Source organism: Cucumis sativus, chromosome 7 (genome assembly GCF_000004075.3).
Source record: "Cucumis sativus cultivar 9930 chromosome 7, Cucumber_9930_V3, whole genome shotgun sequence".
Classification (NCBI taxonomy): Eukaryota; Viridiplantae; Streptophyta; class Magnoliopsida; order Cucurbitales; family Cucurbitaceae; genus Cucumis; species Cucumis sativus.
Window position 1 is genome coordinate 19,585,964 of NC_026661.2, and position 23,177 is coordinate 19,609,140.

At 33.9% G+C, this 23,177-nt stretch overlaps 4 protein-coding genes across 8 annotated transcripts; 2 read left to right on the top strand and 2 right to left on the bottom strand.

Moving 5' to 3' along the window:
* Positions 1 to 854: 854 nt before the first annotated feature.
* LOC101211645 (cation/H(+) antiporter 28) lies at positions 855 to 4,733 on the top strand. 3 transcript variants are annotated; one of them, XM_031889432.1, is made up of 5 exons: positions 855 to 1,068; positions 1,152 to 1,381; positions 2,047 to 3,024; positions 3,126 to 3,716; positions 3,896 to 4,733. In XM_031889432.1, the coding sequence occupies exons 1-5, from the start codon at positions 999 to 1,001 to the stop codon at positions 4,508 to 4,510; spliced, it is 2,484 nt and encodes an 827-aa protein (XP_031745292.1). In that variant the 5' UTR covers positions 855 to 998; the 3' UTR covers positions 4,511 to 4,733. The 3 variants fall into 3 exon arrangements, with proteins under 3 accessions (XP_031745292.1, XP_031745293.1, XP_004136122.1); XM_031889433.1 differs by having other exon boundaries at positions 1,162 to 1,381; XM_004136074.3 differs by having other exon boundaries at positions 855 to 1,381.
* A 1,081-nt stretch (positions 4,734 to 5,814) lies between these two features.
* Positions 5,815 to 8,144, bottom strand: LOC101208535 (DNA-directed RNA polymerases II, IV and V subunit 11). Of its 3 annotated transcripts, XM_004135891.3 has the most exons (5): positions 8,048 to 8,144; positions 7,820 to 7,909; positions 7,626 to 7,704; positions 6,875 to 6,970; positions 5,815 to 6,063 (listed from the first exon to the last, which is right to left on the bottom strand). In XM_004135891.3, the coding sequence occupies exons 1-5, from the start codon at positions 8,098 to 8,100 to the stop codon at positions 6,031 to 6,033; spliced, it is 351 nt and encodes a 116-aa protein (XP_004135939.1). In that variant the 5' UTR covers positions 8,101 to 8,144; the 3' UTR covers positions 5,815 to 6,030. The 3 variants fall into 3 exon arrangements, with proteins under 3 accessions (XP_004135939.1, XP_031744367.1, XP_031744368.1); XM_031888507.1 differs by having other exon boundaries at positions 7,820 to 8,137; XM_031888508.1 differs by lacking the exon at positions 5,815 to 6,063 and having other exon boundaries at positions 6,895 to 6,987; positions 7,820 to 8,137.
* A 2,930-nt stretch (positions 8,145 to 11,074) lies between these two features.
* LOC101208296 lies at positions 11,075 to 18,486 on the top strand. The gene is made up of 12 exons (XM_011661140.2): positions 11,075 to 11,342; positions 11,564 to 11,924; positions 12,556 to 12,733; positions 12,807 to 12,856; positions 13,454 to 13,546; positions 13,630 to 13,718; positions 14,665 to 14,743; positions 14,871 to 14,953; positions 15,737 to 15,815; positions 15,925 to 16,660; positions 16,795 to 17,419; positions 17,955 to 18,486. Exons 1-12 carry the CDS (start codon positions 11,311 to 11,313, stop codon positions 18,094 to 18,096), a joined length of 2,547 nt encoding a protein of 848 aa, XP_011659442.1. The 5' UTR covers positions 11,075 to 11,310; the 3' UTR covers positions 18,097 to 18,486.
* Positions 18,487 to 19,234: 748 nt separating this feature from the next.
* LOC101208052 (protein TAB2 homolog, chloroplastic) lies at positions 19,235 to 21,901 on the bottom strand. Its single transcript, XM_004135889.3, has 5 exons — positions 21,276 to 21,901; positions 21,023 to 21,092; positions 20,734 to 20,905; positions 20,449 to 20,592; positions 19,235 to 19,818 (listed from the first exon to the last, which is right to left on the bottom strand). The coding sequence occupies exons 1-5, from the start codon at positions 21,767 to 21,769 to the stop codon at positions 19,559 to 19,561; spliced, it is 1,140 nt and encodes a 379-aa protein (XP_004135937.1). The 5' UTR covers positions 21,770 to 21,901; the 3' UTR covers positions 19,235 to 19,558.
* Between the last annotated feature and the right edge of the window lie 1,276 nt (positions 21,902 to 23,177).

Consider the following 23,177-nt stretch of genomic DNA (forward strand, 5'->3'; position numbering starts at 1 on the left):
TTTTCTTTATTTGACAAGTTAATTGGATAATAATATTTTTAAACACCACAAGTAACTTAAGGGTATTGTATATACTAAAATATAATTTTATCTCACTCAATTCTAAAAAAAAAATGTAGATTTTATAGAATATTTATAACTTATAGTAAATTATGAAATGGATTGTCATTGATATATTATAGTGATAGAATTTAAATTTTTGATATAGTTTGTAAGTATTTTAATTTATTTTGTTATTTCTAAAAATATGGTTTCATTTTAATCCATATACTTTTCATTAATAAAATTTAATTAAGTAATAATTTTTATGTGATAAAATAAACTACTTTGATATAATTCCAAAGTTATAATTTTTTTTAAAAAAAAATTTATAAACTATTTACATCTTCCCTAACAAAACTATTCAAAGATAAAATTTATTATACTTGACTTTGAGGGTGGAGGTGTAAATATTTTGTAAATGTTTTATTTTCACAATTTTTCTTTAAAGATTATAGAAAAAATGTTATGTCATTTTTAAATAGTTTGAAATGGGTCAAAATATTTATAAAATATAGAAAGTTTAAAATTAAAATTTATGTGTTTATGGATAATATTTTATAGATATTTTTAGTTATTTTGGTATTTATAATAAAATTTTCAAAATGATAATAGATAAAATATAATATTTAAAACAAAAAACAAACCATCAACTACCAATAGAGATTAAATTGAAGTAAAGGAATTAAAATTGAATAAATTTATAAGTATTTGGACCAAAAAATATATTTGTAGGTTTTAAACTATTGTTATATTATTAAAGTATCTAAGGAGAAAATAAAATGAAGGTTTAGAAAACAGGTAACAAAATTGTTAGTTTTCATTTTTATAGTAAGGAAGCATTTGGTTTATGATCTATTACATGGCTTTCCCTCCTCAGACTGCTCCTTCATTTTCTGCTTAATTCAAGGTGAGAATCCCAGCCACTCGAACAACAAACAGCTCTGTTGGATTCAACAATGCTGCATTCCTTCATCATTTCCAAGGGAGAAAACAGCGCCAGCAACAAAACCTTCATCACAGAGAAGGGTAGAGCCTTTTTTTTTTTTTTTTGGTTTTCTTCATCTTCTCGCAGAGCACAAAAGTGATTTTTATTTTATGGTGATTGGGAGTTCCGCGAAGAAGAAGAAGAAGAAGAAGAAGAAGAAACGCAATGGCGAAGACTAGAAATCATGAGCCATCGCGATCGTTAGCAAATGATACATGTACAATTCGGCTGACTGAAATTTTTGGGAAGGCGACTAGGTCTATTTTGGGCTTCTTTATCATGATGGGTCTTTGCAATGGTGTGCATTACCTTTTGAGGCCATTTTCTCAACCTCGCATTACCTCTGATACGATCGTAAGTCTTTTCTTTTATTCTCTCTGCTTAATTCACATTGGTTATTGAGATTTGGGTTCTCGTAATTAGTAGAATAATCTAATTCCTGAAATTTTGGGTTGCTTTTGGTTGAATTTTCTGATTCTTGAGAATCTGAAATTACAAGTCTGGTTTTTGGTAGAATAATGTAATTCTCAAAACTTGGGTGTTTCAAATATTCACAACATTCCCGCTACCCGGACACCCACGAATTTTCTTTTTTCTTTTAAAAAAAATGCATTCCCAGTCAGAGATATAAAATTCATTGTTTATATCTCATTAAACGATTGGTTTATTAACATACTTTGCCATTGGAGAAACATATGGACTTGCCCCTTTGAAAAGTTGGATCTTAGATGTTCATAAAAGAATAGTGCAATGATCAATTAATCATTTTTAACGAAGGACTTAACTAAGATTTTTTTTAAAAAAAATGAAGGTAAAATTGAGAATAACTAAAAAGATGATAATCCATCATATATTTTTTGCCTTATGATTGTTATATTATTTATTTTTGGTCTCAATTGCTCCATTGTATTTATACCAAGCGTCTTTTTTTTCCTCCCAACTAAAAAGGTTTGCTAACCGCTTTCTTTCATGGAGTTAATTTAATTGCTTCTGATTTCTAATGTTCTTTCAACACACAGGTAGGTTTGGTTGTTGGCAACTTCATAAGGAAGCAACTTGATATATCAACGATTAAGACGCTGCGTTATATTGTCGACTTTGGTATGGTATGCTATATGTTTGTGCTGGGATTGGAGGTGGATCCATACGTAATCTTCAAAGCACCTACACGCGATGCTAAGGTAGCTTATGCTGGAATGATTTCAACACTCATCTTAGCCTGTTCCATAATCCCATTTATTGGCATGATAAAGTCAAAAGAGATCAGTTTCATACTCTCCCTCTCAACTGTCCTCTCTAGCACAGCTTCTCCTGTGCTAACCCGTTTGATTACCAGTCTTAAAATAGGTAAGTCAGATATAGGCCGGCTCGTCATTGCTGCTGGCATGCATTCTGATTTTATATCCACCCTCATGATCTGTGTTGGTTATCTCTTTTGCAAATGCCAAGAGACACGCATCTCCTTTATAAAAGGTTTTCAGTTAGGCATTCTATTATTGATCCAGGCAGTACTGACGGCGAAGGTTTCACCAGTATTCATGAACTGGGTAAATAACGAAAACCCCGAGGGTAAACCTATGAAAGGTCCTCACCTGGTTCTTGCAGTTGCTTTCATGGCCTTCCTTTGCTGCTGCCCTACTGTGTTTGGTTACAATCCAATTCTCAGTGCATTCTTAGCTGGAACGTTTTTACCTCGAGAAGGTAGAGTATCAAGATGGGCAATTGGAAAAATTAATTACCTGCTTACTACCGTTTTCTATCCCATCTTCTTCTTTTGGATGGGGGTTGAATCCAAGCTGACTGACTTTGAACCTGGACAAATAATGACATGGGTCAGGTTAATTCTGCTTTTTGCTATTGCAACCTTAGGAAAAGTTGTTGGTACTGTCATTGCTGGGGCAATTTTGGGGTTTCATTGGCCTGAATCAGTAGCACTTGGGCTGCTGTTAACCATGAAGGGCCATTTTCATATATACTTAGCTATTGCTGCAAAAACAGTAAGTACACTTGTTGAAGGCTTCACCACTTTCTGCTAATGCACTTTTATCTTGATAAATACTATACTAAAATCGAACTGTATCATGATGAACAAATGCAGGCCGGAAAGATAACTACATCTACGAGTATAGTGATGGTAATTGTAATCTTCTTCACAATCGTGCATGCCCCAAAAGTTGTAGCACATATAATCCAAAGGGCAAGGAAACGTACGCCTACACATCGAATGGCTCTCCAATTGCTTGATCCGTCAAGCGAGCTTAAGATCTTGTTATGTATACATGGACCTCAGAACACTCCAGCAGCCATTAACATCATGGAGATTTCTCGGGGGACAGCTAACCCTGGGGTTGTTGTATATGTTACAGACATGATTGAACTTACAGATGAAATAGCATCCACATTAGTTCAGGGTGAAGGAGTTGACAGCGTGACTGTAACCCACACAGGAGTGACGCAAATGAGAGAACAAGTTACTTCTGCAGTTCAAAGCTATGTAGATGAAAATGGAGAAGGGATTACTCTTAGAAGAATGTTGGCTCTCTCAACATTCAATTCTATGGCTCAGGACATTTGCATTTTGGCAGAGGAATTGATGGGAGCTCTTATCATACTGCCATTCCACAAGAGCCAGCGTGGAGACGGATCATTGAGTGAGGGCCAAACAGCTTTCCGCTATGTAAACCGCAAGGTAACGATTTTGAAGGACTCGCACTTCTGTTACAGCTAGAAACTTAGAACTGGTTCATTTAGTGAAGATTGTTATTGATTTAAAAGTTTTGGGATTTCAGTGATCCATAAATCCATACAAGCGTTGTCATCCATGCTTCATTCTCATGCATTAGTGGCTTACAAATTTCATTCAAACAGGTTCTCAGGCATGCCCCCTGCTCTGTGGGAATCCTAGTGGATCGAGGACTTGGATCAGTAGAGAAAATTTCAAGGTCCTATGTATCTCAAAATGTGGCAGTCATCTTCATTGGCGGTAAAGACGACCGAGAAGCATTAGCCTACGCTGGTCGAGTAGCAAGGCATCCCGGAGTTAAACTCTCAGTGATTAGATTCTTAGTGGACGCTGATGCAGTAAATGCTGCAAGAAGAGCGGGAACTTACAGGATAAGTGTGGCTGAGCAGGAAGAGGAAATGAGACAAGATGATGAATGCTTTGCCTATTTTTACGAACGACATGTGGCTGGTGGACATGTTGCTTATGTTGAAAAACATCTGGCCAGTTCCTCCGAGACGTATTCTACTTTGAAATCACTGGAAGGGCAATATGCCCTCATCATTGTAGGTCGAGGTGGGAAGGTTAACACGGTGTTAACTTTCGGGATGAATGACTGGCAACAATGTCCAGAACTGGGTCCTATAGGCGATATTCTCTCCGGGTCTGAATTCTCTGTTAGGACCTCAGTTTTGATCATCCATCAACACAATCTAAAAGGAGAGCTAGATGGGCTTGATGATGACTTTTCAATAATGTAGATGTCAAGAAACCGTTAAGATTAGTAGTGATAGGTTATTTAGAAGCTAATTGTAGCATTGGAATACAGTGGTTACTGATTTGTAGAACTTTAGTTGCTGGAAATGATAGAGAAAGTGTAGAAATTGTGACTAGTATATACAGTTCTGACCATTTGACTTGTTCTGTAAAACAGTGATTTTTAATCAATTGAAAACGGAAGTGAGTTCGCATTTTAACTGACTACTGACAATTTGTGTGAGTTGAAGTAATTTGTTGCACATCTTGTCTTCGTGTTATTTGTTTTCTAATCAAACTTTTAATCTCAAGGATGACGGTACAAGTTTTATTCTTGTTAAACTATGCTCGTTTTGAGTCAATGCATCCACACTTTATTCCTTTTGAGTCAAATAATCTCTATCAATAAACTTTATGAACTTTTATAATAAACTTCGTGAACTTTTGTAAGTGCATTGTTTGATCTCTACTCTCCAGTTTAATTTTGATTTTTGAACTTTTAGAATAATAATTTGACCCGTTCTCCTTTTCCAATGATTATGCCATACCTCAATTAGCACCTTATCACTCTTGTCACGTGGGTAAGATCCACTAGTCTTCATGGTGGGATCAATTAAAGCAAATCTATAGCCAATGGTGGTTTTCTTTTTCTATAGTCCGACGGTTTTCTTTTTGTGGATTGTCAATATCTTTCGCCACTCTCAAGGTGTACATTGAAATCCCTTATTTTGAGCTATGTGAATGGTGTAATCACGGTTTCTTTTAATTTGCCAACATCACCTTGATTCTGTCTCCATCAATGGTACCGTTAGAGACAACGCCGTGAGTTCCATCTTCGTTTTCCAACTCCACAGTGCTTAGTCGACTTCATTTCTTTGTGTTATTAGTTTTGTTCTGTTTACTATCTAGCCCAAAAGTTGTCTATATGAATAGACCCTTATGGGTCTCCCTCTTTTAGTTTAGAATGTTTATAGATGTCTCTGTTTTCAGCCAGGTTTCTATGTTCTAGTTCTTCGTGGGCTTCAGCTTTTGTCATTGAGTCGCTTCAATTTATCATTTACAAACTCAAGGTGAAGGTGTTTCTACTACCTGTTCAAGGGAGGGTGTTAAGGTTAAATTACGGTTATTGAGTTTATTCCTATTCAATTTCTTTCTTTCATTGAATTTGTTGGAGTCTGTTTATTTTCTTATTCAAACAGGTTTCTATGTTAATTACGGTTGTTGAATTGTTGTACTCCAAATTGAAGTAGTGTATTTTAATTCTTTTGAGAAAACAGTGAAATTCTAGAATGGTGAATTATTATTGAAATGGAATACACAGTTCAAAATATTTATTTCAAATCAATACTAAACTAAAATGGTTTCTCTTTTTTAGATGCAAATTTGAACTTTCCATTTACACAACCAACTCCCACCGCCGTAAGGAACCAGGCTAAAAAGTGGCCGTAAATTTTAACATTGGCATTCCATTCCCAACTCGACGTTATTGAACTCAAACTTTCCCTTGGTTTTCTTGGATGGGTAACTAATAGGCCCTCGAGAACCTTGAAATCTCACCCTGCATGAAGCGCATAACAAATGTAAATAATAAATTGATAATAATGATGCCACTATCTTCTCTTTTTTTTCTTCTTCCTTTTATAAATTTAGACTAACTTTTTGTCCAAACTTGGTAGAAAATAACTAACAAGGATGTTTGAAGCATTGAGTTGTATATTATAGTCTATGCATTATAGGTAAGTGGCTACAATAAGTTAGGTTTGCGGTATAAAATATTTTAGTATGTACTATGATAGTTTGTTTTTTAGCTCGAAAATAATTTAGAGGAAATGGGTAGAAAATAATAAACACAAACAATAAAAAGAAATTTTTAAATTGAGATTTGAAGTAATAATATTGTAGTTAATTATATATTTATATGTTATAATAGTTGAAAGTACTAACTATTAAATTTGAACATGGAGTTGGCTACTCACTTGAACTTGGGGGGTAAATTGTTAAAGGGCATTTAACAAAAACCTCAAATAATTTGAAATGAACTTAGTACTATAAACTATACCCCATCCGTGTTGGAGTTTAAATGTAATATGAACATTTAACAATATCACGGATTCAAACCAACCATTGAAAGCCCAAGTGAGCATAGTCATATGTACTGAAAGTTGGATATTCAAATTTCCACATTAGTACTAAAAGATCAATTGTTTGATAATGTAAGAGCAAAAACAAAAGAAAATAGGTGTAAAGCTTTAGAGCAAAATAATCAGAGAATCATTGGATTCCCTCGTAATGAATAAGAACAAATCCTACTCACCTCACTCCAATTGCAGAGAGAAAAAAAAAAAGTCAAGTGGGAGTGAAAGCATTACCTCAAGCTCGTATTTCAAAACGTCGAGCTCCTTATCCAGATCATTGATAGCCTGATTATATGCCTGCATCGGTGAAGACTGGCTAGCAGTTTGTATCTGCAGAAAAATTACATCTAAAACATAAAATAATTATGATAAAAGAACATCGTCAGAACTCAATGGATAATTGAAATTTAATCAACGACCATAATAAAGCTACATAGAATGTTAGTTTTCAAAACCAATCAGTATCTGCAAAATATTTGCCATCCTCAAGAAATTTATAATCGGGGTTCTCTCCCCAGGAATTCGTGACCTTTCTGGGAGAAAAGGAAAATGTTACTGTAATAGGATAATGAGCTTAAGAATTCAAGTAAGTTTTCACTTCCTATAAGGCAAATTGGTTATATGAACTCCAGTCCAAGAACCGAGTGAAAAATAGAGGAAACACCTAATTCATCTAAGACTAAGACAAAGACAATTATACAAAATAACGTTCAGATTTCAAACATTTCATCATAAAAAGAACTTAAAAGGTATAATTCGAAATTTACTGTACACGTTTTTGTTCTGCCCTGCCATCGATCAAATTTTCATTCGATCAGTCAATCTCAAATAAATGATTACTATGAGAACAAACAATAACACTGATTAAGCAATTCACTTCGACCAGTCATTACCAAACAGCAAAATTGCGCTAAAAAAATGCTCATAATACTATTCATGCAATAGAGCAAAAATTAAGCAATGGAAAAACAATCAAAGTACTAACCCGAACAAGTATTCTGTACTTAAGAGGATGAGGAAGCTGGTAGCCAGCAAACAGCACATTATCATCTCTATGAAGTTGCCTAATTATTCAGGCCATTGAAAAAGATCAATACATGTTAGTTAATAAACAAAAACGAAACAATTAATTAAAATCGCCAGAAAAACCATCTCGTCCGATTAACAGAAAACCCCTACATGCGGAGAATGTTTCCGATAGTATGATCCTCTCTCTCTAATATAAATGTGGCTGCATTCATGATCTTCGTGTCTCTCTCGTATGAAACCCTGCAATGTTCAACAAAATCGACATCCGTCCAGAAAAGAAAATCATAACAGAGACGGTTGTAGTGTATGTAGAAGAAAAGCAAAATCGATCGTGAAGTTAAAGAGATGATGAAAAGAATTAGGGTTTCAAGAATTAACTTCTTGGCGCCCTCAGGAACGACGAAGCGCTCGTAGCGATCAGGGACATTCATCGTTTTTCTTTTTCTTCTCTATGAAACTGAAACTCTAAGAAAATGGTTCAATGAAGAAGGAGGACGTGGCTATTTATAAGCAAAGGCGAGTAGTCCTTGACTCTGTCTGGCAGACCAGCCACGTGTCATAAGGTATTTTTTTATAATAAATTTAAGGGTATGTAATTGCATAAATTGTTATATGATATTACCTAAAGCTAAATTTCTAATAAATTTCACAAATTACATATGTCATTTCTAATATTAAATTAATCATAAATAAAAATTAAATGAAAAAAACTTGGATTACGATTTAGGAAAAAATCAACCACTGTTTAAACTTTTATTTTTGGATGGTATACTCCTTCCATTGTAATTATAGAACCTACCATTGTAAATACAGTATTTTCCAACGAAATTTTGGTCTAAAATTCGAGGTTAGTGATGTATATTTCAAAAAATATGAAGATTATAATATATTGAGTATGTTTTAGATACTCCATTAATTGATGAGCTAAATAGGCAAACAAAAGATAACTAAGATTTTGGCCATACGGTAAAAAATTATTAGAACTATATGTCACTAAATATTGATGTTGTAAATAAGATAGATATATCTATACTAAATCACATAACAAAACTATTATATTTTACAGATATATTAAAATATATATTTTACATTTAATATATATATATAAAGTGATAATATTAAAGTATATATTGTTCATTTAAAAATTGCAAAAAAAAATTTGAACATCTTATTGTATATTATTATATATGTGTTATTGGGTATATGAATTGGTATATGTGTATATGAAGTGGTATATATGTGTATAAAGTGATAATATATATGTATGATATTCACACCGTATATTATAGATACATTGTGAATGTGCAGTTTACTATTGTTTTATAAATATTTACTATATAAACATATATTTTAAATTCAAATTTTGTTGGAATTATTTTAGAAATATTTACTATATAAGCATATATTCTAAATTCAAATTCGGTTAGAATTATGTAGTTTACTTTAATATGGGGTATATGTTTATATAATAAATCACATGAAAAATTGTTATATTTTACGGGTGTATTGTTAATTTAAGAAATATATAAAGTGATAATAAGTATGTAAGACACCAGTGGATAATGATATACTTTCATGAGTGTAGTGTATGTGGTTTATTATGTTATATTTGAAAATGTTTTATTTTCTTATATGAAATGACTCACCAGTGTCTCTTTGTTAGTGTATATATATGTGATATACATAACTAATGTCGTAAATGTGAGTTTAATTTTTTTTAAAGTAAATTACAATTATAAAAGTATTGTTTACTATATATAACATTCATTCAAGAAGAAGAGCATCCCGTCTTAATTAAATCATAATTAGTAGTTTAAAAAAAACACACAAAGATTTTGTAAAGAAAAAAAAAAGTAATTTCAAATGATATACATACACGTGAAGACGTTTTGTTTATGATTATTTTATATACTAAACTAAGACGTTAGGTAAAGCTCAGTTGAATTTGAATGATTAGTGATGTAATCGTGTAGAATGTGACAAGTTGATTATGACAAAATGTTGTCGTCTAAGTGTGATCAAATTTAGTAGGGTTGAAATCCTACCATAGTTGCTTCACATTTAATTTTGCTTCTTTTGTATTTTAAATGTTTTAATTAGATTTTAGATGTAAGTATGATGTATTTGATTTTTGTATTTGGTTTTTATGAATTAATAAGCATCAATGTCATGATAGATCATATATGTACGAGAAATATCTTATTTAACTGTTAGACTAAATTTGCACTAACTTAAGTTTTAAAGTGTTGCATATTTGTTGTGTCTTACATAGTTGAACGACATGAAATACGAAGATGGTTATACTGTGTGTTATATATTACTTTGAATAAATATTGCGAACATACATAAACAGTGACGACAAGCAAGTGATTAACAATTTTATCAAATATTCCGACACATCTTTAACTCCTAAGGGGCTACTAATCTCACAAATACAATTAAACTACGACCCCACTTAAACATAAATTTAATTTCATTGTAGCCATATGCTATGGCTAACTTACAAGTAGACATGTTTTTTTTTCGTCTAAGTTAAGTTGCAAGTCGTTTCGTATTTAAAATTCACAACAAATATACAAATAACAATAATTTAAAATCAAATGAATTAGATTACTAACTAATCACCAAACATTTAATACATACAATTTAAATTAAAAGCTAAAACAACTATGTGGTTCGTACAAATATAAAATTCACCAAAATAAAATCTAAACTCTCTTAAGTTGTGTTTGCAAGTAAAATTATATTTGACGACAAGAAAAAAATAAAAAGTTATACATATAAACGAAGATCCATTCAATTTTACAAAAAAAAAAAAAATATTAATATCAAATAATCAATTAAGTTGATATTATATATTATCCAAATTCATATAAGAATCCTGATTTGATTGTATACATCATAACTATAAAGTTAATAATTACTTATAGAAGATATTTATGATCTTGCAAACTCTTTAAAACTAAATGTTAAACTACTAGACCAAACACGAACATTATTCAAGGACATAAAATTTGTACTATTAACTTTGAGGTTAGAACTTCGGTTCTTTCCCTCTATATATTATAACTACACAAGATTTTCTTATAAAACCTAAATACACAAACATGGAAAAAGAAAACTATTTGATTTAAATTTCTATCAAAGATAATTGAACCAAATCGGTGAAATAACGGAAAAGTTTGAAGTTGCCATCTATGAGTGAGAGATAGTGAGGAAGGGGTGAAGAGGTAAGACAAAGCTGGGTGACTTTTGAAAATTTGACTTGAACCGAGGGGTATTTTCGTCAAACCAAGAATAAATTTGACCTAATTTATTTATTTATTTTTATTGTTGTACAAAAATTAGGGCACTTAGACAAAATAAAAATACGGTCTTTCTTTTGAAACAGAGCGAAATTTTTTTACTTCCCTCAAAATCTCTGCCCCGCCCCGCCCTTCGTCTTCGATTCTCAAAACTCTCTCCTCATCTGTCCTAATATTTATAAAAAAGGTTTCAATTTGTTTCTTTTTTTTTATCGATTTATTATATATATTATATAATTTTTGGATGAGATTAAAATTTTTAGAGGGAGAGAGAGAAAGAGAGAGAGATCCCTAACGCACAATCAAAAATTCAAAATCGCTAAATCTCTCGCAAATATGGCATTTCACGTAGCTTGTCCAATTACATGGTATACACACTTCCCCTCTTTTGCTCTCTCTTTTTTTTTTTTTCTTTATTTTTCTTATCATTCTTCTAATGAATCCCATTTTACTTCTCTTTTTCTTTCGCTTTCTTTTGGGTATTCTCTCTTTTGTTGCCGTTTCTCTTCCCTTTTCTCAACTACCCATCTCGTTTTTGGGTCTTTCGCATTGAAACTTCACATGGGGTTCTTTGTTTTTTGTTGTTTAGTCGAAGGATTTGCTTCTGTCCGCTAGGATTTGCGCCAGCTTTGCAGAATGGGGGAGCTAAGAATGAGTTTCTTGATGGGGTGCTTAAGGTGGAGGAGTTTCTCAAGGATCCTTGGGGAATTAGGGTTAGAGATGGAAAGGGAACGACAGTTCAGGTGTGGGTTCCGAAGGTTGTGCCGCCACCTCCACCAGTGCAGCCTGTTGGGGTTGTTGGCGAGGCGTTGGGTGGAGCTGATGGGGTTGATGAGATGGCGGCGGCGATGTCGGCTCAGACAAAGCGTATTGCTCTTCAACGCAAGGCTGCTGCTGCTATGATTGCTGCTGAGGACTATGCCAGGCGGTTTGAGTCTGGGAATTTAGTGGTGAGGGTTTTAGTTTGGATTGTTATTTTTATGATTTTACTTTGTATTGTTGGTTAGTTGAATGTGTGTTTTTTTCTGTTGTTGTAAACAAGCGTGAGTAGAACTTGTGTGTGGGGATTTGTTTTTCCTATTGTTGCGATGCCGAATTTAGCTTGATTTTTGCTGATTAGGCAGTACGTATGGTAAGTCATTAACCCTTTTTCCCTAGAAATAAAATCTAGATCGACCATTTTAGGTTGTAAGATGCATCACTCTTGGAATTTATAGGGGGAAAATCTTTAATAACTTGGTGGTCATTTTGAATACTTGGACATGTTCTGGACAGATGGTGTTTTATTTCCTTCTTCTTTTGGTCAGTACTCAGTAGTTACTATCTGCAGATTTGCATTTGGATTTCAGTGAGAAATTTATTGAAAAATACTACAAACTTACTTAGGATTAACGCTGCTGGTGGTGGCAAGTATATAATCATTTAAATTTTACTAGATCAATGAGTGGTCTGTAATGTGAGGGCTGCCTCGTGCTAAAATTTTCTCAGGTTCTTTATCAGTATGGGACACAATTTATAAGATATATTTGAAGTGCCCTGTATTGCTGCAGTTACAATCATGGTTTTTTTACCCTTGAACAGGACGCCTCCGGTAACATTGTGGGTGAAGAGCAGGGGCAATCCAATGTGAATGTAATGTGTAGAATATGTTTTTTTGGTGAAAATGAATCTAGTGAGCGAGCAAGGAAGATGCTTTCATGCAAAACTTGTGGGAAAAAATACCATCGCAGCTGCTTGAAATCCTGGGCCCAACATAGGGGTAAGGCTACTTGGTCAGAAGATTTTTTGGTGACTAGAATTATTTTGAACGTTTTTTATGTGGTTGTTGGCAGATCTATTTCACTGGAGTTCTTGGACTTGCCCTTCCTGCAGAGCATGTGAGGTAATAAGCAATATGCAGCATTCATCTATGTTTTCTCTTCATCAGCATTACTAATTTATTAGTTACTTCTATTTCATAGGCAACGTATTTTTATTTAATTTCCTGATGGTTTCTGACCTTGACTTTTTTCATTATTAATATACTCCAATCATGAGCATTTTAATGGGGTTTAAAATACAGAACAGAGGAGTGATAGTTCAAACTATTACATTTTAGTCCTGGGTGAATCAGAAATCATTTATCAAATTACTTCTCTAAATGTAAAATTTGAATTCGATAATTCAGATGAACAGGATTACATGCAGGTTTAATAAATTTCTATAATAGTGCACTAAATGATATAGTGAATGTTGTATTGTACAGCTAATTTCTCGTGAATTTGAGAGTAATTCTTCTAGTTACATGTTGAGATGCTACTATTTGAGTATTATAGCCTTGATACGGAGCTTAATGTTGGCGTGAATTGTTCCATTGTTTAAAACTTAGTAGTTAGCTAGATTCTTCCATCTGAGATGTAATATCAATTCTTATCTGAAGAAATAGGAGCACCCTGCCATGTGATTTCAATAAGTTTCTTCTTTACAAATGTGTACTCAGGTATGCAGAAGAACCGGTGACCCTAATAAATTCATGTTCTGCAAAAGATGTGATGGTGCTTACCATTGTTACTGTCAGCATCCTCCTCACAAGGTAGGGGAAGTTTTCCCGTTATTGATTTTTTATCCCAGTCCAGTAACCTTCTTATTGATGATGCATATGATTGAATATTGTAGAATGTAAGTTCTGGACCCTATTTGTGTCCAAAGCACACAAGGTGTCACAGCTGTGGGTCTAATGTTCCCGGAAATGGTCAAAGTGTGAGGTATGCATTTTCTTCTCTTGGATGGTCTTGCAGATATTTTCTACTTTGATTGTAACTTTTAACTATCAATTGTGTTAGTTTCCCAATTTTTATCATTGAAAAAGACCCTACTTTGTCTCGCTCACCTCATCCTCTGCTGTTCTTACTTTTTGTTGGGATGGTAGATTCATTGCTTTAATTTATAAGTCACCAAACCGTCGCAAATGTGTGTAGACATGCATTAGCTGATGATACTCTGATAGTGTAAAATGCAGTCCATCTTACTTTCAGTCTCTATCAACTTTCTTCACTTTCACCTCTCTGTATTCACTAGGTTATGGTTGCAACTGCCGAACTATGAAATATTTGCTAGCCAAGATACCAACAACTTGTTAATATCCTAGAGAACTAACCTCAATGCTTTTCCATCGTTAATTTCTTCTAGACCAATGAGCTTTTTATAATTATGCCAAACGTTCAGGACATGTTTAAGAATTGCACTTACATTATAGCATATGATGACTGCCCTTCTATATTCCCATCAGGGCAATGCCTATGGTGAATATTATACAGAATTAAAAACTCAATTTTATGTGGTGTTAGTGACCGACTTTTGTCCAAGCTCTTTTTCTAAATATGCAGTTTGCAAACTCAAGTTTTCCCTCAGGAGGATCTCAAGTTTTTTGGCTTGTTGTAATCGACACTTACACTTTTTGTGCAGTTTATCAATCTAGATTTCAGTTTGCACATTGTTAGATAGTTACTACTGATGATGCACCTTTTTTTTTGCTCGTCAAGATTATTTGTAGAAAAAATTAATCAGTAATATTCTTCAAATTTCTCTGCTTCATGCAATGCCATGAGTTTATTTCCATAGGCACTGGGAATAAAAATCATTTCCGTTTAATTTCCATGAATTGAACTGTTGATGACAAGAAAAAATCTTATGCTTGCTGTTGCATTGCAGGTGGTTTCTCGGATATACATTTTGTGATGCATGTGGTAGATTATTTGTGAAGGGAAACTATTGCCCTGTGTGTTTGAAGGTAAGAAAATTTCCATAAACGTTATATTTTGGGTTTTTAAGCTGCTTGTGGTCATATAAAGTCTGAAAAGTTCAATTTGTATGGTGGGGGTAATTAAAGTGGTGAGTGATCTTGTGTGTTCTTTTAGGTTTATAGAGATTCAGAATCTACTCCGATGGTTTGCTGTGACATTTGCCAGCGATGGGTACACTGCCATTGTGATAGTATCAGGTTTTTCCCTACCTGGATCATACTCCTGTAGAGACTGAAGTGTTCACTCTTGATTATCTTTTGTTATTCTTCTTCTAATTTTGTCTATAACAGTACGCGCTCTTTGTTTGCCACTAATTATCTGACAGCAGTTTTCTGATTCTTTGGATTAAATGATCTGTATTTAGTGCTATACATGTAATGACACTTTATTTTTAAATCTTCACTTGCCTGACTCATGAATGGGTGGCAACAATATGGAGCTAGTCCTGTCTGATATCTTAGTTCCACGCCTGACATCTGTGTTTCTTACAACTAATAGCCTGTCCAAATTTGATTGTTGCGAATGATGGATAAGCCTAGCTATTTAGTGGTGTTTGCTGTTGTTCTAACTACTTATAGTGGTGGTTGCTGTTGTTAACTTATGAATTGCATATAAGGTTCATACCACTGTTGCTTTTCTTTGGCTACACTGTAATAGCTTTGTCGTTCAGATGGTGTCATTGTGAAGGTAGTCTGGAAATGTTCTCATGATATCATGATGTGATTTGTCTTTAGCTTGTAACTCAGTGGTAACATGATCAGTCTTTCCTCATGAAATCGTTACAGCACAATACTGAATTAAAGTTATCGAGTACCTGTTTCCATATGTTTTTAGTAAGTGTATTAATGATGAAGTTGTTGTTTTCCATTTTTAACTCTGGTTTTTTTTGCCCTTCAATGATTTCAATCTTTTAGCTTTTAAGTAGAGGAACTACTCTTGTTATTGTACTTGCTAAGTTTAGTTCTTCTAATTTTTTACAGTGATGAAAAATACCTACAGTTTCAAATAGATGGGAATCTTCAATACAAATGCACTGCCTGTCGTGGAGAATGTTATCAGGTTTTCTTAACGCAAACCTTCTTCCCCTGGTGGAGACACCCATTGTCTCATAAGAAGTAGTTGGTTTTGATTTATATTGTTTTTGAGGCCCTACAACTTTATTTTGTAGGTAAAAAATCTTGAGGATGCTGTTCAAGAGATTTGGAGAAGAAGGGATGAAGCTGATCGTGATCTAATTGTTAACTTGAGGGCTGCTGCTGGATTACCCACACAAGATGAAATATTTTCCATTTCACCTTATTCAGACGACGAAGAAAATGGTCCTGCGGTCGTTAAGAATGAGTTTGGACGTTCATTGAAACTATCTCTGAAGGGGTTTGCTGACAAAGTGCCTAAGAAGAGTAAGGATTATGGAAAAAAGTCATCGAATAAGAAGTATGCAAAAGAAAAAGGAACTCCTTTAGCCAATCAATCTGAACTAGATCAGAATTTTGAAGTGCGAAATGATGTTCAACAATCTGGTTTTGGTGAAGGCAATGAGAAGAATGGTGGTTTGCTACCCCAAAATAATAATGAAGGACTGGACACTTCTCCCGTTGCTGGGAGTCTTAGCCACAATGAGGGGACGTGCTCTGTTAATCAACCAGGGGTCTTGAAACACAAATTTGTGGATGAGGTAATGGTAAGTGATGAAGAAAAAACCTCAAAAGTTGTTCAAATCAAGGCCAGCAAGGCTCAAGGTTTGGATACTGGAGAAGATTCAGGAAAATATGCCAGTAAATCAAAGACGGCTAAAGGAAAGAAGCTAGTAATAAATCTAGGTGCACGTAAAATTAATGTTGCTACTTCCCCAAAGTCTGATGCTTCAAGTTGCCAAAGAGGACAGGATTTGGCTGTCTCTAATGGTATGGTTTCTGGAAAGACTTGATAAGCTTATAGTGGTGTGTTTACCTTATAGATGAACGGCTGGGATTTTTGTGTGCCCTTTTTTAGATTCTACCATTCAATATCTAATTTGTATTTCTCTTTCAATGTGCAGGAGAAAAAGTGAATAACTCCAGCCAATCAACAGGACTGAAGGCTGGGGAAACAGAGAATAGCGTTCCGAGCTTTGGAAAAGTTAGATTTGGATCTTCTGACACAAATACTACATTTGGCAGAGGAAATACTGCTAGTGGATCTGAAGTTGGTCCTCCAGATGGCACTCGCGTATTTTCTCGTAAAAGAAACATGGAAGGAAGCACACCTGCAGTTGGTTCCCTTGGTGGCGTTTCCACAGTAAAAGAAGAGAAGGTACCTTCAGGAAAGCAACTTGAAAGTGGGTCTCATATATGCAATGATGGACATGATGATAATGGACAGACACCTTTGCCACAGTCTTTGCCCAGAGACTCAAAACCTTTGTTGAAGTTCAAATTTAAGAAACCTCCCCTTGATAATCAAATTTCATGTCACGAGGAAGAAAAAAGTCTTGTCAAAGGCCAGCGGTCAAAAAGAAAAAGACCATCGCCATTGATGGAAAAAGTACCCTTCAATGAAGTGGAAGACTTGACACGGTCTCATCAAGATAATCTATTGGACGATGCTAATTGGATTCTCAAAAAATTGGGAAAAGATGCAATAGGAAAGAGGGTTGAAGTTCAACACCCATCAGACAAGTCATGGTGAGTTTTATTCTCTCTCTCTCTCTGATACACTGAGAAAGCCAAATAGTTTATACTCTCGGAAAAAAATTAGCTAACTAAAGCCTAGTCACAGTGAGATCTGTTGGCATTGGCCAGTGATTAATAATTAACATTTTAAATGATCAAGAAGTCATTTCTTGCTAGGCTTATAAAGCACATTTTGATTTGAAAAATAATATGTATTCAGGGTTATTTCAATTCCTCTAAGATGTTACAATGGCGCTACAATGCCAGTATAGGTCGGTGTCTCTTTGATTTTTGTACATAGGATCATTATCCTCTAGGAGTTCCTAGTTTCCAATTCTTGCTTCCTTTCTCTATCCTTATTCTCAAAAAGGAAATTAAAAAAAGGAAGAAAAATGAAAGGATTTGTTCAATGTATAGTTAACAGTTGAAAGTGTGCCAAGGTTACGTTCATTTTAAGAACTATAAGCTAGTTTCATTACTCTGGTCTGAATTGAGATAGATATCTTGCATCACTAACATACTATACTGCATTTGATATGGTGTTCAGGCAGAAAGGAGTGGTTCGTGATATGATCGATGGCACATCAACATTATCAGTTGCCCTTGATGATGGTAGAGAAAAAACATTGGAACTTGGCAAGCAAGGAATTCGACTTGTTCCTCTTAAGCAAAAGAGATCGAAATCATGAAGGCTGAAGCTAGACCCCCTAATTATACCATGTTGGGGTTTTCTTCTCCATTGTATATGCAGTGTGTATGGAGATGATTCTTTCGAGGACCTGAAGGAGAAAGCAAACAGTGGCTTTCTGATTGCTTGTGTGGAAGCTGACTTCTAACTCGAGCATTTCATGGAGGACTAATCCTTTAACCCCCTTTGAAGAATTGGGTAGGCAGTCTCTTCGAATCAGTTTCCTTGTAGTTCTTTAAAGCTGTCATTTTGGTAAAATTATAAAGTTTTAATTTTAGGATACCATTGTGATAGAATAGGGAATGGTGGACAGTCGGCTTAAATGGCCATTTGAGTTGTTATTGGATAGGATTCTTGTTCAATGAAAGTATGAGATTTTTTTTTATTTTTATTTTTTCATTAAATTAGGAAGTTTGTAACATCTATTGCAACGTGTCCTTATTCCCTCGCATATACTAATTGGTATAGGCGTACTACAAACTGCATCTTTGCAATCCTTTTTGTCACAGTAAGAAAAAACCAATTTTAAAAAAATTGTCACATGACAAATTTTCATTGGGTTGGTGGGGTGGGTTTTACAAGGATCGATGTAATCCATTCAAACATCTAATATATTATTATAGGCTTATCTCTCAAGATAAACATGACAGATAGGGTTATTATTAAAGGAAAATTTAGGGACAATGTTGTAACCTAAAAAACTTAATTTGATGTTGGATAAGTTTCTTCGTCAAATAGTTTGCACATTCGAGCCTACTTTCTCAGTTTCTCCGGATGCTTGTTCAATAGATGAGTTTACAAAAAGCTCTCTATGATGCAACTCTAGTCTTCGAGACTTCTAGTCTCCTTTCTCAATTTCTCCTAGTGTTTGTTAGTTTACAAAAAGGTCTTTATTACGACTTGTCAGTCTAAATTAATAACCATATAATTGTAGATTTTTTAAAAGCTTTGAATATTTTGTCTCTTTTATCTTGTTTGTCACTATATCGTGAAAGAAGGAGAGATAGAGCCAACCGTTCGTTAAAAATTATGGAGAAGATAAAGCCCACTAGAAAGAAAAGGCAATAAATAGCCAAGGACTTCAACTGTAGAGAAGATAAGACGAATGCCAATTGAAAATCTTCTCAAACTTTGATGTCTTGTCTGAGAAACAAATCTTTCCATTATTTGATCATGCAGAAGTATTGACATAGAAGGAATTTATAACTTCTGATCAACCAAAATTGATGGATAAGGAGATACAAGTTTTGCAGTATCTAAAATGTATTCCATTTTCGAGTTCATTCCTTAGGCTTTGTTGAAGTTCAGTGCTCAACTATGCACAATGGCCCCAACACCATCTCCGAAAAGGGCACCACATACTATAATTTGCATTGTTTGTACAATCAACAAATACTAAAGTTACAAGATTTAACATGCTTTACATGACTACCTACGTTGTTTTAAAAAAATAACTTCACCAGTTATACTGGCGGGGGTGGCAAGTCTAGTAGAAGCCAGAACCCAACACAGTCCTCTGAATCCAAATCGTCTTGTATGGCAAGAAAATGCAAGCCTCCACAAGCCTTCTTAGCTGCTTCCCAAGCTTCGGCCTCCGCACTTGTCACTGGAGTTTTTTTATAGGTAGCGTAGACATATCGAGTCGCAATCCCAACAGATAGAATCAAAGAAGCGCGAGATGTATCGGCTTCAACTGAATATACTTCCATTCCATTCATCCAAGCTGTGGAATACGCAAAAAAGAGATCAAATGTGATGGCTGCAAGGTATTGTTTGGGTAACATGTAGGAAACAGCAGATCGAAATTTCCTACATCACAAAATCTTAGTGATGCAACGTATCTATAAAATTATCTGCGTCCAAGAAAGTCCATGATTTAAAGTCGAGGATCTTTTTACTTTTGTGTCATAAAGTCTCTAAATTTTCAAAATTTCGTGTCTAATATATTACCTTGACACCTTTTTAAGTTTTATGAATTTACTAAACATGATATTAAAAGTTTAAGACCCATATTTTTTATCTAATAAATTTAACAATGTTTTAAAATGTTGAGTAGGTTAGGTAGCATAAAATTGAAAGCTCATGATGCGTTAGACACCTTTACCATTTAGAACATATTGGACACAAAGTATTCAAATATCTACTAAACACAAACATCACAATTGAAGGACTAAACTTGTAATTTGACCAATTATATTATTCTACAATGGTAATGGTAGAGGCACATAAAATCTTAGGGAATAACAATTGGGGAAGATCAAAATTAGAGAGATAACGGAATTTGTTGCGACTCATTTATTTGCCTACGTTTGAGAACTCCACAACTCTCAATGATTATAGAGTGGAGGCATACCTGCCAATGGTTGAGCTCGTGAAGTTGCAACAGACAACCCAGGGATCATTGTCTTATCATCAATTTCGATCCCAAGTAAATCCAGATCAAGACTTGAACCAAACATGAAAGTTTCCTTTAAGTTTGAGATCTCCTCTTGAACAGCTGAAAATTAATGGAAGACCATTTAGTTATAGAAGAAACAATAAGAACAACAAACCAACATCCCTTTGTAAGATAAAGCAGCAAATCTTCAGCCATGTTTAGAATCAATGCCAAACAAAGGAAGAAAAACAATTGGTATACCTGAAAAAGGCAATTGAACAAATGCCCACCTCTCCCCAAAAAGATTCTCTGGAAGTTCCATTGGAAATGGATTATCTAATGCAAGAAGGGGCTTAGATCCTTTCTGAAAACCGGGATGACGCGTATAAACGGTCTCATATCGCTCTTCCAGCCACAAAAGCAGGGAAAGACACTGGTGGGAGGGGAACAATGAAAACTCTTGAGCGAGTGTAATTCATATCCTAAATGCAATCAAATTTCATAAAGAAACATAATCGAAGAAAACACCTATAAATTCATAACTACCAACCCTTTTACTAGGAATGGGCTTTATGCCAAGCTCGGTACATGCTTTTGTAATGATTGTCTGCATCTGTGACCTATAATCCCATCAACATTTCAATCATATGAAGACACCATTCTTCAACAATTTGCTAAAACCACTCAATCATAGAAGATTTTGTCCACAATTTCAGAAATATTTTGAAATTCGGATGCACAGTCACAACATTGTATATTATATCCATCTAAATGAGCTGAGAATAATCAATCAGCAAATGTACCTAAAGAAGCGGATTTTATCTGGTAGTGGTACTCCTAACTCTTCAGCAATCGAGGAAACGGCGTCTCTCAAAGTAATGCTATTAATAACATTGTTAGGAAAATATTTCGTGTATTGAAGAGAGAGCGAGTTATCACAGACTACAAGCTCCCACACCTTCTTCCCTCTGATATCCAAAATAGGTCTGGAGCAGAAATCCAACTCCCACTCCGTAATACTCTCCGGATCAGTTTCCGAATCCAAATAGGCCATCTCCAAGGTCGGGTCATCCTCATCCTCGTTCAATTCCACCTCTTCCGGCGCCGTGACCGAGCTTTCTGATACAGAATTTGATCTAAAACGAGGTAGTGGTTGCTGACTGATACGGCCATTGGCTGAGAATCTGTTTGCGGTTTTGATTGATTGTGAAAATGGGGAATAAATAGGTTTGGATTTGGTAAAGTGAAGACCCCCTAGGGTTCTTATTCTGGTGGGATTGAAGCTTAAGGTCGCCATGGAAGAGGAGCTCTCTCAGTAAGATAAGCTTCGTGAGCTGAGAGAGAGAGAGCCAGTTTTGTTAGTTATTTTTCCGCCACAAAAATATCCTTTTTGGAAATTTTGTGTTTTCTTTGGCTCTCTCAATTCTCAACCTTACGAAAATCTCATTTTATTTTATTATCGTTCTTACGGATTTTTCTTTTTCTTTTTTGAAAAAGAGACCTTCCTAAAATAAAAATATTTAAAAAAACTTTTCAAATGTTATTGTTGTTGAAAACATAAATAAATAATAAGAGTAAATGATAAATAGAAGTTAAATTATTACAACTTTTACTTCAGATTTTGTTATTTTGTAAATAGTTTCAATATTTTCTATTTTTAAAAACGTGTATTTAGAAAATACATGGAAAAAACTTTGATTACAAAGAATTTGATGAATTTTGCTCCATTTTGTAAATAGTTTCAATATCAAGTTTTCTTTTTTAAATAACCCTTCATAAAGTTACATGTAAAAAGACTACATCTCCATTTATTTAAATTATACATTCATTTTTTTAAGTATTATAAGAACCAAGGAGATTCGATCCACAAACTCCGTGGTCAATCACAAATACAATTGCCAGTTAAGCTATATTATATTTAGCTACTTGAATTGAACTTAACTCTACAATATATATACATAATTTCAAACGACTTCTAAAATCAAAATCAAAATATAAAAAAAATGTCAACCTGAGCATAGCTCAATTGATTAAGAGACTAGTAAACTATCTAAAGATCATAGGTTTGAATCTCTACTTTTAGTAGTGGAGATTCGAACCTCTGACCTTTTAGATAGATTGCTAATGTCTCCAACCAATTGAACTATACTCAAGTTGATATTCTTCTTTGTTATTTGTATTTATTTAAAAAGAGAGATCATAAATATAAATAACAAATTATTAAGGTTATATTTATGAAATTCAACTAAAACTCATTATTGAATATCAACTCGTATTTTGCTAACAATTTTCATGTTGTGTCAACAAAATACAATGAATAAAATATATACACTTTTGATCTTTCAACTTAGCAAACACAAAAAAGAAAACCAACTATTAACAAGTTGGTGTTTTTTGTTTTGTTTAGGAAGATTATCTCTAAAATAAATATTGAATTTATATATTTTACAGTTTTCTAATTTTCAAATTACTTTTTTTCAAATTTTCATCTCATAAGTTTTTCTTTTCTTTTCTAATTGCTTGTAACAAATTATTAGGACAATGTTGGAAAACTATTTAGTTTTTTTGTTTTTTATGATTGAACCTATTTCTTTAAAGTTTTTATAATGTTTGTATATTTATTAATTACGAAGTTGAAATTTTAGCTAAATTTCATAACACTTTCAAATCTTTAGATTAATTGTTTTCAACTATAGAATGAAATA